General features: G+C 34.4%; 1 protein-coding gene across 4 annotated transcripts in view; it reads left to right on the forward strand.

Annotated features, from left to right (window-relative positions):
• MFN1 (mitofusin 1) overlaps nucleotides 1-16,324 on the forward strand; it is a 34,577-nt gene that overhangs the window by 12,673 nt on the left and 5,580 nt on the right. For all 4 annotated transcript variants that reach the window (XM_008521472.2, XM_008521551.2, XM_008521711.2 and 1 more), the window contains exons 7-16: nucleotides 86-193; nucleotides 3,215-3,368; nucleotides 3,486-3,553; nucleotides 9,402-9,523; nucleotides 11,418-11,544; nucleotides 11,723-11,827; nucleotides 12,100-12,202; nucleotides 12,347-12,576; nucleotides 14,488-14,640; nucleotides 15,401-15,597. In XM_008521472.2, coding sequence (XP_008519694.1) covers nucleotides 86-193; nucleotides 3,215-3,368; nucleotides 3,486-3,553; nucleotides 9,402-9,523; nucleotides 11,418-11,544; nucleotides 11,723-11,827; nucleotides 12,100-12,202; nucleotides 12,347-12,576; nucleotides 14,488-14,640; nucleotides 15,401-15,597 — 1,367 coding nt within the window. The remainder of the gene's footprint in view (nucleotides 1-85; nucleotides 194-3,214; nucleotides 3,369-3,485; nucleotides 3,554-9,401; nucleotides 9,524-11,417; nucleotides 11,545-11,722; nucleotides 11,828-12,099; nucleotides 12,203-12,346; nucleotides 12,577-14,487; nucleotides 14,641-15,400; nucleotides 15,598-16,324) is intronic.

The following is a 16,324-nucleotide window of genomic DNA, read 5'->3' on the forward strand; positions in this document are numbered from 1 at the left end:
GATGAAAATAAAGCTTTAATTATAAATGTAAATATAAGAGAGCTTTTAAAAGTGAGCATACTATTGGGTATTTGATATTTTTCAGGAAAAACAGTTTTTTCACAAGGTAAATGAGCGACTTTCCAAGCCTAATATTTTCATTCTGAATAACCGTTGGGATGCCTCTGCCTCGGAGCCAGAATACATGGAAGATGTAAGTTATTTTTTTCCCTTAAGGTTTGAAATACAGTCATGTAGATAGTTATCAGAGAAAACAACATACCTTATAGAACATCGGAAGCAGTATTCTCTTACTTCAGAAAAGAATATAATTCTAGAAAACCTGAAGTGGCTATGTGATAGAAACCAGAATGTTAAGCTACTTTGAAGGCACGTGTGTTTTAAAAGTGCTATGTAATCATTTTACATCTTGAAACTTCATTTCTGTTTGTTTTGTTTTAATTTTTTATTGAAGTATAACATAACAAAAGTATACCAATCGTAAGTGTCCAGCTCAGTGAATTTTACAAACTTAACAGACTTGTGTCAGGATCCAGATGAAGAAGCAGAATATTCCTAGGACCCTAGAATCCACTCCTTCAAGCCTCTATCCTCTCTCCCAGGGGTAACCACTTATTATGACTTCTAACACACTGGATTAATTTTTACTGTTCACCTTCATGTAGCAGACTCATGTAGTATTTACTTTTGTAAAGTCGGGTTTTTTGCTCAGTGTTACATTTGTGATATGCATCCATAGTGTTGTGCACAGTTGAAGTGCATTCTCATTGCTGTATAGTTCATCCTGTGAATAACTGCAAGTGATTTATTCATTCTGCTAGTCATGAGCATTTGGGTAAATTTCCTGTGTTTAGCTATTGTGAATAATGCTGCTCTCATAGTCTTATGTATGTCTTTTTGGTGCATGTATGTATGTATTTCTGTTGAGTGTATACCAGTGGTTCTCAGTGTGAGGAATTGGCTGATTTTGACCCCCAAGGAATATTTGGCCATATCTGAAGACATTTTTGGTTGTCACAAGAAGGGGAGTGTGCTATTGGCCTCTGGTGGGTAGAGGCTAGGGATGCTGTTGAACATCCTATAGCACAGAACAGCCCCCTCAACCAAAGATTTATCTGACTCCGAATGTCAGTAATGCGGAGATGAGTGATCCATGGGTGTATATTTAGGAGTAGAGTTGCTGGACTGCAGGTTAAGAATATGCTGTTTTAGTAAACATAGCCCAAGAGTTTTGTTTTTGTTTTTTTGTGAGTTTTTTTTTTTGAGGAAGATTAGCTCTGAGCTAACATCTGCTGCCAGTCCTCTTTTTGCTGAGGAAGACTGGCCCTGAGCTAACATCCATGCTCATCTTCCTCTGCTTTATATGTGGGACACCTGCCACAGCATAGCTTGACAAGCGGTGTGTAGGTCTGCACCCAGAATCCGAACTGGCGAACCCCAGGCTGCCAAAGCAGAATGTGTGAACTTAACTGCTGCACCACTGGGCCAACCCCCAAGAATTTTCTAAAGTGCTTATAAACCAGTTTATACTCCCACCAGCAGATTGAGACTTCCAGGTGATTTATACACTCGCCAACACTTGGTATTTGTTTTTCTTTTTCTTTTCATTTTAGTTATGCTGGTGATTTTAGAAACTTCTTGTTAAAAAGAATAGAGTATTTGGCATTTGGTCTCTAAATAATGTTTATTTAATTTGCTTGATACTGCTTTTTCTGATTTTAATAGCAGTATATGTTTATTGTAAAAAATTTAGAAAACATATAAAATTAAAATGTATACTATCCCATCACTGTTCCCATGTTATATTATTTGCTTTCGTTCTTCCCCTCACCCCAAAACTGGAATTTTGCTTAATATGAAGCTATATATCCTACTATTATTAACTCTTCTTTTATAATCATACTTTCTTTTTTTTTTAAAGATTGGCACCTGAGCTAGCAATTGTTGCCCATCTTCCTTTTTTTTTTTTTTCTGCTTCTTCTCCCCAAATCCCCGCAGTATATAGTTGCCTATCTTTTTAGTTGTGGGTCCTTCTGGTTGTGGCATGTGAGACACCGCCTCAACATAGCCTGACAAGCAGTGCCATGTCCGCGCCCAGGATCTGAACTGGTGAAACCCCAGGCCACTGCAGCGAAGCACGCAAACTTATCCACTCCCCCACGGGGCAGCCCCTATAATCATGCTCTTTCAAATTGGAATCTCATTTAATCATCAGAGAATTAGGAAATATCACCCACAGATTGTTCTTCCCTTTTCTTATTTAGCTTAATTTTATTAAGTCTTTAGATCTCTTATCATAGCCATAATGCTAAAGGCTAGTAGTAAATCCTAACTAACTTCTAACGCTTAGTCCTAATTTTAATACCCAAACGCTAATCTTAAACTTGACAGTGCAGCTCTAATCCCTAGCTAGTGCATTCTCCCCAACTTTAATTCTCAATGTTTTTGAGGAAGAAAAATATGCTATTTATGTTCTTATTTCAAAATAAAAATAGCTTCATTGTAGCAAATTTATTGTAGCACTTATTTTCTGATTTCAAAGTCATTCATAGTTTCATTGTAGAAAATTTGGAAAATAAAGCATAAGGAAGAAACAAAAATGCTACCCATTTTTGTGGGTATGCCTGCCGTCTATTTTAAAGATTTTATTTTTTCCTTTTTCTCCCCAAAGCCCCCTGGTACATAGTTGTATATTCTTCGTTGTGTGTCCATCTAGTTGTGGCATGTGGGACGCTGCCTGAGCGTGGTTTGATGAGCAGTGTCATGTCCGCGCCCAGGATTCGAACCAACGAAACACTGGGCCGCCTGCAGCGGAGTGTGCGAACTTAACCAGTCGGCCATGGGGCCAGCCCCCTGCCGTCTATTAATTTACGCAAATATATGTACACACACATGATTTTTTGTAGTGTAATCATGTACTTCCTTAATACAGAATTAGAAACCTTTCCCCATGCTAAGAAGTAATATTTGTCTACAGTATGTTTTATAATGGAATGGTCCATCAGAATTTTAAATTAAATGTTCAAAGGAAGAATCATTAAGAGATTTCCTGTCAACAAATAACAAACTTCATTTATTAGAATTTTTGGATTTGCTAAGTATATGGGAACTATTACTATAATATCACTATAAGTGGAGTTTAGGCCTGTAACTGTCAGTTATAATTATATTTGTTTAATTATTAGAATTCTTTTAATACCCTATTTTTCTCTAGGTACGCAGACAGCACATGGAAAGATGCCTACATTTCTTAGTGGAGGAGCTCAAAGTTGTGGATCCTTTAGAAGCACAGAATCGTATCTTCTTTGTTTCTGCAAAGGAAGTTCTTAGTGCTAGAAAGCAGAGAGCACAGGGGATGCCAGAAGGTGGTATGTATTCATTATAGATTTCATTTGAAATACAAGTATAGGTTACAAAAATAGCATGGTAGAAATCTTATCTTGCTATATATACTGTGTTTTAAAATCTTCACCTAAATGTTACAGGTGGGGCACTTGCTGAAGGATTTCAGGCAAGATTACAGGAATTTCAGAATTTTGAACAAATCTTTGAGGTAGGAATAATGTGAATGTATTGGCTAATAGAAAATCGTAACGTTGGTTGGAGAGTGATCATAGTCTTTTATTTTCACTGTTTATCTTTGTCAATAACCTTTGCTATTATTTAGCATAGTTACTGACACAGGTGAAACAAAGAAAGTTTGAAGAAAGGAAAGAAGTTCCTGCAGAATGGATGATCTGTAAGAATTGAGAATTAAAGATTATAATTTTTTCCTTACTCTTTTTCCTTATATATTTGTATGTAAATGAGAAACTGTTTTCTGATATTACTTGTGCAATGAGTGAAATTCTCTATATTCAATAATTTGGGGCAAGATTAAACCAATATAATTGCCATTGGAATGGATTATATAGCAAAGTGAAGATCATCTTTTTTCTTTTGTACCATACTGTTTATAGAGAGATTTAGAGCATACTTAATGCCATTTGACAGAAGTTTATTACGTTTCTAAACTCTTGTCACATATTAATTCTCCACATTGTATGCCAAAAGTCCTTAACAAACTAATGAATACAAAAATAATTAAGATACAGGTCCTGTACTTGGTAAACTGGCAGGAACTACTGAGGCACGTGAGTAGCTAGTGTGTGTGCAGCCTTGGGGAGAGCAGATACTTTCTTAGGTTTCGATGTAGTTCTTTTATTCAGAGACATTAAAATTCATCCTACATTTGACTGAAAAGTTCTTGAGATGTTAATCTTCTAAATGCTTATGTAACCCTATTTAATCCTAGCTCTGCTTAGATTGGTATCCACTGCTCACCCACGAATCAACACAAAGATTTCAGAACTGAAAAAACTTGCGTTTGTAATTATTTTTCCTTATAAGTAATAACTGCCTTAATAGTAAGGACATGAGCATTAAATGTACTTGGCAGAATTTTTTAAATTAAACATTTACTCACTATCCTCTATCTTTAATTTGGTACAAGGGAGAGAAACTATTAGGTCGATGAAGACAAAGTGTTTAAGAAAGAGAACCCCAATACCAGCTGTCTTGGTAAGATCTCTGTTTAGAGGCCCCTGGGATATCAGCAGATGCCTTCTCAAGCTAAGCCACAGGATACATGAAGTCCCAGTTACTCAAAGACCATTGTTTGTTTTCTTTCCCTTTTGCTTTCATGAGAGATTTAGTGCTCTTCTCACTCACTCTTACCAGTATTTCATTCATGGAGAAACTACTGGGGAGAGGATCTATTGTTCTGTTTCCCTTGTCTGTCTTTCTTTATTGACCTTTTCTTTCTTTTTAGTGTGTGTGTATGTGTGTGGATATTTGTCATTGATTTCCCCTACCAAATCACATACTGATCTGTTACACATTTATGCCTCTTTCATATTGAGTACTGGTACAGATTTTGCTTTCCCAGAGTATCTCCTTGAAGAGGTAGGAATGAGAAGAATACAAGATGTCCTGTGGTGCATGGTTCCCACACCTGGCTGATCCTGAGAATCACATGAGGCGCTTTGGAGAACTGCAGACTCCTGATCTAGCCCAGAGCCTGATCCAGTGGGGCTGGGGTGGATCTAGGAATCCGTATATATTCAAAACTCCCCTGTAGTGATTGATTGCACTAATCGGGCAGACTTAGGAACTATTCTTTTGAATGTTTTTTCAGAAGAAAGTTGGCAGTTCACTTTTTTATTGCAAAAGTTCGTTTGGGAATCTGAAAAATATGTTTGGAAAAAAGCTGTTTATGAGTAACAGCTTTTACGTACCGTTGTGGAGAATGTCAGGCTTTAGAATTTGAAATTTTTGTTTAATTAAAACTATGTTAGATCTAAAATGAGAATCAACTAGAAATTATTTCAGTTTACCTAAAGAAATAATCAGATGGGCAAAAAATTTTGTCTAGATGGCCAAAGCATTTTTTGGTGATTACGTTGACAACTCTTCTCAACTTTTTTCCAAAGCTGAAATTTGTTACTTCTTTAAATCAATTTTGGTAATTTATGATTTCCCTTAAATTGATTCATTTCTGAGAATTTATAATTTGGTAGGGTAAAATTGTTTTTTTAAATCTCCTGTATCCTTTCTCACTCATACATGTATACATATACACATATATGTATTTACATGTATAAATTAAATATATATGTATGTGTATTTAACCTTAGTTGGATTTGCCAGTGATTTAATTGCTTTGCTTTATCCTCCAAAGACCCAGCCCCAGCCCTTGGTTAATCAATCAGTGATAAATAGTATTTTTTATTCTTTAAAATCTATGTTAATCTTTAAACATAGATTTCTTTTGCTTTATACTTTAAGTGAAATTGTTTTTTTGGTTTTTGTTCCTTAGGAAAGAATTTAGGGCTATGAATTTGTCTGTGGATTTAGCTTTGGACATGTTCCATGCGTTTCGGTATCCAGTTTAGTTTTCATTATTTATTAGTTTTTAATTATAGTTTTTGGCATTTCCTGTTGAATACAGGAGTTGTTAAAATTCAGATGTTTTGATTCTTTTCATCCAAATTTTGGTTATTAATTTCTTGATTTCTTTACAATGTGATGACAAGAATGTGGCCTTTATACACATTTTCTCTTTGCTTTTAGAATCAACTTTTTTTTGTAGTCTTGTAAGATGATTTTGTGAAAAGAAAAACTGTACGAAGTTCATCATTTTTATCAAACAGTCTGATATTTGCCATGGACTTCTTGAGATTCATTTGGTTCCAAAGGAGCTAAGTATTAGGAACATTTAGAGTACCAGGTTAAATAAGGCTTAGAAATTAAATCAGGGAAAATCAAGAAAATCAATGTTAATTCTATTAATATGTTTTCTTACTGTTTTTTAACCCATATTTGCACAGGTATTTATTCTGAAGGCAATTTAGAGATCTAAATTTAGTATAGTTTTGGTTTATAATGGGAAAGAGTTATAAGATAACTCTGCTAAAATGTCAGTGGATTTGTTGTAAAAGACATTCCTGGGACCACTGGTGAAATTTGAAAATGGACTACTGCGTGTTAGGTTAATAGTATTGTCCCAGTGATAAATGTTCTGAATACAATAATAGTTTCGTAGTTGGCTAAGAAAGTATCCCTGTTCTTAAGAGACACATGTTAATATATTTAGTAATAAGGTCATGGTGGCTGCAGTGAATTGTCAGATTGTTCAACAGGAAAATATATATATATATATGTATGAAAATGTATGTGTTTCTCTCTATATAGACATATCTATGTATTTCTCTCTCTATCCGTATGGAGAGAGAGAAGGAAAGATAAACACATGAGGCTGAATGTTAACATTTGGTACATTTACTTGAAAGGTATATTGTATATTGGTGTTGTTACACTTTCCTGTCAGTTTAAAATATTTCAAAATAAGTTGGGTGTGGTGAATAACATGTTATTGGGTGTTTGAGGTTGCTTACATCAAGGGGACTTGACAAGTTTGTTTTATGTTTCAGTTACACATAAATATTAATACAATATTTACAAACATGTAACTATGATTAATTACCAGCCAGCTTCTTTAGCTAGTATTAGAAAATCAGAAAACTCTCTTAATTGAGATGTAATTATTGTTTTGGTTCTAAATCTTTAATAGATTTTAAAACAGCCTACAGGATACTCTGACAAGATGGAATTTAAATTGGTTTGGTGTAGTATTTTAAACTTCTTGGAAAGTTAGAGTTCTTGATAAAATAAGTGTGGGAACTGCTGCGCGCTATATGTGTTCCTGTGGAGATTTGTAAGCATATTAGTCTATTAAGGGCGCTGAGAAATAATTCAGTAGAGAAACTTTGTTAGCATTTCCCATACTTATTTCAGAATAGAGTATTTCTTTTGCAGCTTGACTCTGAATATATTTCTGATCATTGGGAACATCAGTGTGGGGTACTTCTTAATTAGAATAAGATTGCCTTTTTCCTTTATACTTATTCACTTGTGTAGTTTTGAATCAAGGAGTGACTTTTATATTGCCTACTAACTTTTGGAGATCTTTTCTTTTCTGTCTAGTCTAGCTCTAATACTGTGCTGTCGTCTATAAATTTTGGGTCTTCATTGCTGATATCTAGATCTGCTTCATCGAGGAACATAGAATTTCTTTTAAGCTTTTTTTTTCTTTTAGAAATATTATTTTGCCTTTATTATGGTTTTTTTGTGGAGGTTAATTTGCCAATTTATGAGATACAGTTATTTAAAGTAAAATCAAAGCTTTGTTTTGGTCATTAGAAAATAAGCAGTTTATACCTTAAATGTTTAACTTAATATTGCATAGTTATTGGTGGTGGGTTTTGCTTTGGCATGTACAGAACAGGAATATTGTAGCTTCCTACCACTGATCTGTTTAGGATTAGTGATACTGAATGATGTATAAATGAGCTGAGCCATGAGGAAAAGTCAGGCTATGCAGTGAAAAAATGGGCTCTGAGTTAAGGCTTTATAAACTGTTAACTAATGAATTACCTCATGTTCCCTATAGCTAAAGAAATGAGTCTGTTTTGTTTTGTATACCTCAAACAAAATACAGAAGAGGGCAGCTACAATAGCAAAGAGATTTTAAAAGTCTTTTCTGTCTTAGTGAAGTGAATAATCATTTTAGAGATGTAAAAGCTAAGCGTAAGTTATAAATAGTACATTGAATGAACGTAACATACTAATGATTTCAAGATAAACAGTACTAGAGTATTAAATGAATACCTTTTAAAGCCTGAAAGCTATTTATTTTGATGAAGGATAGTAATTACTTTAGAAAGTAATTACCACAATTTGTACTAGTTATGTAGATAAAGAAGTTCAAGAAGATGAATTCATGGAAATATTGGATAGTTGGGGCATAGTCCTAATTTTTAAAAGTTTATCATAGAAAATAAACAAGGCCTCCTACAAAACATCTATTTTGTTATTGATGTCGTGCTAGCATTTCTTGATTATTCAAAGACCGATAGCATTTCTCTGTAAATACTTGTAGTTTTCAAATGTTATGTCAGTATAGAATTTGATTTTCTATGAAATAAAAAAGGCCACTTTTAACTTAATTTTGCAAACATTCAGTGATGAGTCACAGCAAATATTTTAAATAACAAGTAGCATGTACATATTGAAATCGAAACAAAAATTTCACAAAATAAACATAGTAATTCTGATGTGTTTCTTCTATTTTAAAAAAACACTGAATATGAAACACTAATTGATTTGTACAACTATTAGTGCGTTAGGAGCTGTAGTGGCTTGAAGGTGAAACAAATGAGACGGAGCATCATTCAGACCTGTATGCACACACTGTAGACCAGTGACAATAACAGGATTATCTTTGGAATAGCTGTAGATATTTTTCTGTAAACGATTTAAAATATCGCTTAGGTTGTTAAAGAGTAGTTTTCAAATTGTTCAAGTTTTAATCTGTAGAAATCCTTTTTAATAACCTTATGTGAATCATATCATTCAACTAATTTTTTTTAATAAGGTAGAATTCAAATTTATAACTCAATTAAGAACTTCATTAGGTTATCGCAAGTATGAGAAAAATCAAGATAGATGGATTAGAAGTAGATTACAGGCGATCCAAATAAAATTTGTAATTCTAATGAGGAAACCTTTTTTAACTTTGAAAGTAGTACCCTGTTTATTTTTAAAAGTATTATAGTCAGAAGACCATTGCACATTACTGTGTAAAATTACACAGATATGAACTTGCTGTTAAAGCCCTTTTTACTTTTGAATCCTTGTAATTTTTTTTAACCTTTGTAATTTTAAGTTGTGTTTATCATGCACTTATTTTCTATCCTAATTTCTGTTTTGGTTAAATTAGAAACAGCAAGTTTTTGTGTTTAAATTCCTGAAAATGTTGTGATGGAATTACAGTAATGTGTTATGGCTTGGGCCCCTCGCAGGAGTGTATCTCGCAGTCAGCAGTGAAAACAAAGTTTGAACAGCACACTATCAGAGCTAAACAGATACTAGATACTGTGAAAAACATAATGGATTCAATAAACGTGGCAGCAGCAGACAAAAGGTATGAATTCATTCTACTGCAAAATAAAAATTTTAATTTTTTTGTGTGTCAATAGGAATTCTTTAGACAAAGGTTTCAAATTGTTATAAATACTTTCCACACTAAAATCAACCTTGTGGGTTTAGCTGATGCCTACTTAGATGGTTTTAAATGTATATTTGAAACTAAATATTCTGCAACCTTTGAACACATCATTTACATTCCCTGGATCTCAGTATTCTCATGTGAGAGTTGTGATTTTAAAATGTTTACTGGCTTTATAATATCTTTAAAGTGGTGGAAGAACCGTTTCTTCAGAATTTTTTGAAGAGGTCCAAAACAGGTGACCCTCTTCTTTATGTTCACCCTGTGACCCATCTTTCACGTATTCATACACTGATACCTTGAAATCACTCTTTTATGCCAGTTATGGTTTTTTATTGGATGGTAAACAAACGAAGGGATATTACCTGCCAGCCAGAAAGTCAGTTTGGTAAGCACTACCCTATATGTCATATTGTACTGCGTGATTTTATCCCATTTGTTACCTTATAAAGATGAAAATGAATACACGGAAGTGCCAGCACTAAAGGGCAGTTCACACAAACTTGGTACACTTGAAACAAAGATCAAGATGTTAGATGTGACAAACGTAATGATGTTAAGCCTCAACTGAACCTTTAGTGGGCTTAAGCCAATCAAAGGAAAGGTATAAATCCTCAAAGATTAAGTCCAAGATGACATAACATTGGGAATTTTAAATGTATTTGATCTTGCTGGGGACAAAACTCCACTCATATCTTGTCTAAGTCTATTGCTTGATTTTGACACTTTTGCAGGATGCATTATATACAGAATTTAGAGAATTTCCAGCATATAAAATATAAGGGTGAGAACCCAGAGTCTGATCTCAAGCCCTGTACAATGTTTATATGTAATGAGATTCTGTTGCCGTTTATATCCCTTCCAGCTCAATTGCTTTGTTATAGTAGCCAAAGTGAGTTTTTGGTCCACTGGGTTGACTTTAATATTATTAAATTAGAAAAATACAGGAGGGGCCGGCCCCATGGTCTAGTAATTAAGTTCACTGTGCTCTGCTTTGGCAGCCCAGGTTCATAGGTTTGGATCCTGGACATGGACCTACACCACTTGTCAGCCATGTCGTGGCAGCAACCCACATATAAAGTAGAGAAAGACTGGCAACAGATGTTAGCTCAGGGCTAACCTTCCTCAGCAAAAATAAATAAATAAATAGGACATTGAACTAGACATGGCGCAAAGATGATGTGATTTGAGGATGGTTTCTATAATCATAATGTCTTGGGAACTTTTTTAGCTAAAGGTGATCTTAAAAGGATCTCAGGTTTTGTTTTCCTGTATCATCGAGGGGTTGACAGATTTTCTGTAAAGGCCAGATAATAAAATATTCTAGGCTTTGTGGGCCGTAGTATCTCTTGCAACTTCTCAATTCTGTAATTGTAGAGCAAAAGCTGCCCTGTGGACAGTAGGTACATGGATGGGCACAGCTATATTCCAAGAAAACTTTAATAACAAAAACAGACAGCTGGCTGGGTTTGCCTTGCAGGATGTCATTTGCTGACCGTTTATTAAATAAAGTCAGTATTGAGTTCCATTTTGACTGTTCATATCTGTGAAATATTTGGAGATTTAGAATCTTTATTAACCCTCTGTGGGATTCAGGTGCCACATGGGCAGAGAGACACAGTAGTTTATATCTGATCATCTGTAAAATATTTTATCAGTGAAATATTATTTGAATCCTTTTAGATGTTGAAATAGGTTTTTTTATTCTGTCATGCTAACAGATGGTTTAATACATAAGTGAGTGCCCTTGCGTAGTTGTTTTGGGACTTCAGTATACCCTGAATATTAATTACTTTTCATGCTGTAATAGGGTTTATTCAATGGAGGAGAGGGAAGACCAAATTGATAGACTGGACTTTATCCAAAACCAGATGAATCTTTTAACACTAGATGTGAAGAAAAAAATCAGGGAGGTTACGGAGGAGGTGGCAAACAAGGTGGGTGACGGTAACTTTGTGGTTAAAATATCTGGAAATGGAAATGTTTTTGATAATGCTAAAATGTTATCCCTGTTACCTTAAAGGAATATTTTGTTAAATTTTTCTCAGTTTGATTTCTTGAGTAGTTGGTAGTCTTGTTTAATTTTTTAAACTCTGATTTTTTTCCTATCTTCAGGTTTCATGTGCAATGACAGATGAAATTTGTCGACTGTCTGTTTTGGTTGATGAATTTTGTTCTGAGTTTCATCCTACTCCAAGTGTATTGAAAGTATATAAAAATGTAAGTTAAAAGTTACTCAGTTTCCTCTTCTTATTCTATACTCTTATTTAGTGGTGTAGACATTTTACTGTCTTCGTGGCAGTCAGTACACAAACTGTTGTATCGCCTGTGCACTCTTGTAATAAATATAAACTACATTGTCTATAGACTACACAGAAAACTTATCCTCTTAGAATAAGATCATTTTAGCATTTACTACTTTTTAAAAGTTTTTATAAAATCTGCATATGCTCTAGAGAAAGAATAATGTCGACACTTACCATTGTTAACAGGAGTTAAATAAGCACATAGAAGATGGTATGGGAAGAAATTTGGCTGATCGTTGCACCAATGAAGTCAACGCTTCAATGTTTCAATCCCAGCAAGAAATTATTGGTAATATTTACGTTCACAAGTTCATGTGTAGTTTTTTCTTTCTTTTGTTGGTAAAGGATTTTTTTCCTTTAGGTATTTTGTAAAATGTAAAACATTACTTACTATCATTTCTTGAAATAAATGTCATAATTTTGTTCTTTCTAGAAAACTTGAAGCCGTTACTTCCAGCCGGTATACAGAATAAACTACATACACTGATTCCTTGCAAGAAATTTGATCTCAGCTATGACCTAAATTGCCACAAGTTATGTTCAGACTTTCAGGAGGATATTGTATTTCGTTTTTCCCTGGGCTGGGCTTCCCTTGTCCATCGTTTCCTGGGCCCTACGAATGCTCAGAGGGTGCTTCTGGGGTTGTCAGAGCCTATCTTTCAAGTAAGTCTTCTGTTTTTGTTTTTTGTTTGTTTGTTTTGGAGTAGGCCTTTTATTAGGTGGTTATTGCTGTACCACACAGGTATGTATTTTTGATTATACCGATTGAGATTCTCCTTTTTTGTTTTCCTTATGTGATTTTCTCTAACAGAACTAGCTGTGTCAAATTTGCGTATTTGTGAGCTAATATCTATCACATAGAGCCATTTCTGAATTAGGTATACTATGCATAATGGAAAACCAATCCCAATGTTTTCATACGTTACTGTTGTAGGTTGTTCTACATTAATTTTTGAAACTCTGCTTTTTATTTTTTTATCTTAAAAATTTTTTGTTTTCAGACTTCAAATAAAAATAAATGCAAGCATTTAAAAAAACTTTTTTGAATTTATAAGGTCAGTGAATTTTTCAGAAGATTTATGGAGTTGTACAACCATCACCACAATTCAGTTTTAGAACGTTTTCATCACCTCAAAAAATACCCTTGTGTTCTTTTGCATTTATCATCATTCCCACCTCCAGCCCTACTGCTAGTCAGCTTTCTGTAGCTATCGTTTTGCCCTTTCTGGACATTTCCTATAAATGGAGTCATACAAAATTTGGCCTTTTGTGTCTGGCTTATTTCAATTAGCATAATGTTTTCAAGGTTCATCATCATGGTACGTGAATATTGTAGCATATTATCAGAACTCCATTCCTTTTTTTGGCTGAATAATACTCTGTTACAGAGATCACACATTTTATTTATCCATTAATCAGTTGATGGATGTTGTTTATACTTTTTGGCTATTACAAATAATGATGCTGTGAACACTCATGTACTGTTTTTATGTGGACATCTGTTTTCATTTCTCTTGAGAATATACCTAGGAGTGGAATTGCTGGGCCATATGGTAACTCCATGTTTAACTTTCTGAGGAACTGCCAAACTATTTTCCAAAGTGGCCGTGCAATTTTACATTCCCATCAGCAGTGTGTCTGGTTCTGTTTCTCAACATTCTCATCAAGACTTGTTATTGTCTGTCTGTTTTTTATTCTGGTGGGTATGAAGTGGTATCTCATTATAGTTTTGATTGGTGTTTGCCTTGTGATTAATGATTTTGAACATCTTTCATGTTTTTATTAGCCATTTGTGTATGTTCTTTTGTGAAATTTCTATACAGATCATTTGCCCATTTTTTAATTGGGTTATTTGGCTTCTTATTGACTTGTAGGAGTTCTTTATGTATTCTAGATATAAGTCCTTTATCAGATGTGTTTTCTAGTCTCTGGCTTGTCTTTTTTTTTTTTTTTTTTTTTAAGATTTTATTTTTTTCCTTTTTCTCCCCAAAGCCCCCCGGTACATAGTTGTATATTCTTCGTTGTGGGTTCTTCTAGTTGTGGTATGTGGGACGCTGCCTCAGCGTGGTTTGATGAGCAGTGCCATGTCCGCGCCCAGGATTCGAACCAACGAAACACTGGGCCGCCTGCAGCGGAGCGCGCGAACTTAACCACTCGGCCACGGGGCCAGCCCCCCTCTGGCTTGTCTTTTAATTTTCTTATGGTGTATTTTGAAGTGTAAAGGTTTTAATTTTGGTGTCCCTTTTTTTTTTAAGGATTGCGTTTTTGGTGTTAGAATTTTTTTAAATTGTTTTAATTCCTCTTGAGAGTGGAGGGCCTACTGTTATACGTGGGCTCATTGTTTATTATGAAAATTCATTATTCTTCATGATGTCATTGGTCCATGTCATAGAAAATAATTTTCAAACCATTTTAATTTTCTTCATGTATTTATGGTAAACTCATTAATTGGAGTCATTCCTTTAATAGAGATAGTACTGTAATTTTAAAACAAATACAGTAGACTTTTGTAAGTGTAAGTCTTCCATTTGCAGTGGTTTAATTGTACTAATCTTTTTTTCCCAACCGTATCAGCTCCCCAGATCTTTAGCTTCTACTCCCACTGCTCCTACCAATCCAGCAACACCAGATAATGCCTCACAGGAAGAACTCATGGTTACCTTGATAACGGGATTAGCTTCTCTTACATCTAGAACTTCAGTGGGCATCATTGTTGTTGGAGGAGTGGTAAGAAACTGCTTTTTAATTTCCAAGATCTGTAAAATGACATGAAAAGATACAGGTTAATGAATTAAGAAGAGTTTCACAAGTCTAATCTTATACTTTTTAAAATATTTATTTTTAAAGTGAAATATAATTGACATGTGACATTGTATTAGTTTTAAGTGTGCAACGTGATGATTTGGTATATGTACATATTGCAAAATGATTACCACAATATAAATTTTTAAAAAATACATCTTTAGGAAAGAAACACCAACAACTAGCTTGTTCCTAAAGCAATATTTCCAGACTACTTTTCATCACAGCACACAAAGAAGCAGTATTTGTATGTTGGAATAACAAGGATGATCCAGGTCTCTCAGCTAGCCGCCTCTGAATACCAAAGGGATCTGCCTTAAAGTATGAAAGATTACTTTTTAGTAGTAGTTGTTATATGTTAAAGAAAAATTTCATTAACAGCATAGTTTACTTGTTTTGGTTTTTGAAACCTCTGACCTAAAAACATTAACATTCCTTTTTGAGAAACATTGAATCAACTTACCAAATGTCTGGCAGGTTATAAAAGTTCTTGCCTGATGTTTATGTGTTGCTCCTTTTTCAGCTTGATTGATTTCCGGTAACTTCAGATTTTCTCATAGAGAAGGAATATACATTTTTAAAAAATGGATCTGACTCAAACATCTGTAGGGAGCTGATGAGTTTCCTAAAATGCGTTTTAGTACAATCTTCCTAGTGGTGTTTTTCTTGTGAATTTATCTTACAGATTTGGAAAACTGTAGGCTGGAAACTCATATCTGTTTCATTAAGTATGTATGGAGCTTTGTATCTTTATGAAAGGCTGACCTGGACCACCCGTGCTAAGGAGAGAGCCTTTAAACAGCAGTTTGTGAACTATGCCACTGAGAAACTGCAGATGATTGTCAGCTTCACAAGTGCAAACTGCAGCCATCAAGTACAGCAGTAAGTTGAAAGACTTGTCTTGTTTTGTCTTTTTTTAAAAAAGCTTTATTGAACTGTGACATACCTGCAGAAAATGCACAAATAAGAATACAGCTCAGGGTCGCCCAGGTGGCCTAGTGGTTAAGTTTGGCTGCTCAGTTTTGGCAGACGGGGTTCAGTTCCTGGGCTTGGACCTATACCACTTGTCTGTCAGTGGCCATGCTATGGTGGTGGCTCACATACAAAAAGGAAGATTGACAGCAGATGTTAGCTCTGGGTGCATCCTCCTCAGCAAAAGAAAGAAAAAAAAATATAGTTCAAAGAATTATCACAATGTGAACACATTTTGTAATTACCACCAATGTGAAAAAATAGAATGATACCAACAAGGTGGGGGGTCAAAATGCATGATGGTGAGTGTAATTTATTTTTACTGACACAACCCAGATTTATAAGTTCAAAGGCATAACTTTTTAGAACTTGAGAATTTTATTACTATAATAAATACCTAGGTCAGCTGAGTTTCTTTTTTTATGTATCTTAAGTATTTGTTTCATTGATTTAGTAAAAGTATGTAGAATTCCAGTTAAGTTGGTGCATGATATTTTGTATTTGGATGCTACTGAGAGCTGGATTAAAAAGTTCTCGGAGCTAAAGATGATTGTAATTTGATAGAAGAAATAATGTACAAAATTATGCATGTACATTATGTGAGGCTCTAGAATCTTAAGTCATGAAGGATAGTGAA

This window comes from Equus przewalskii, chromosome 18 (assembly GCF_037783145.1).
Source record: "Equus przewalskii isolate Varuska chromosome 18, EquPr2, whole genome shotgun sequence".
Lineage (NCBI taxonomy): Eukaryota > Metazoa > Chordata > Mammalia > Perissodactyla > Equidae > Equus > Equus przewalskii.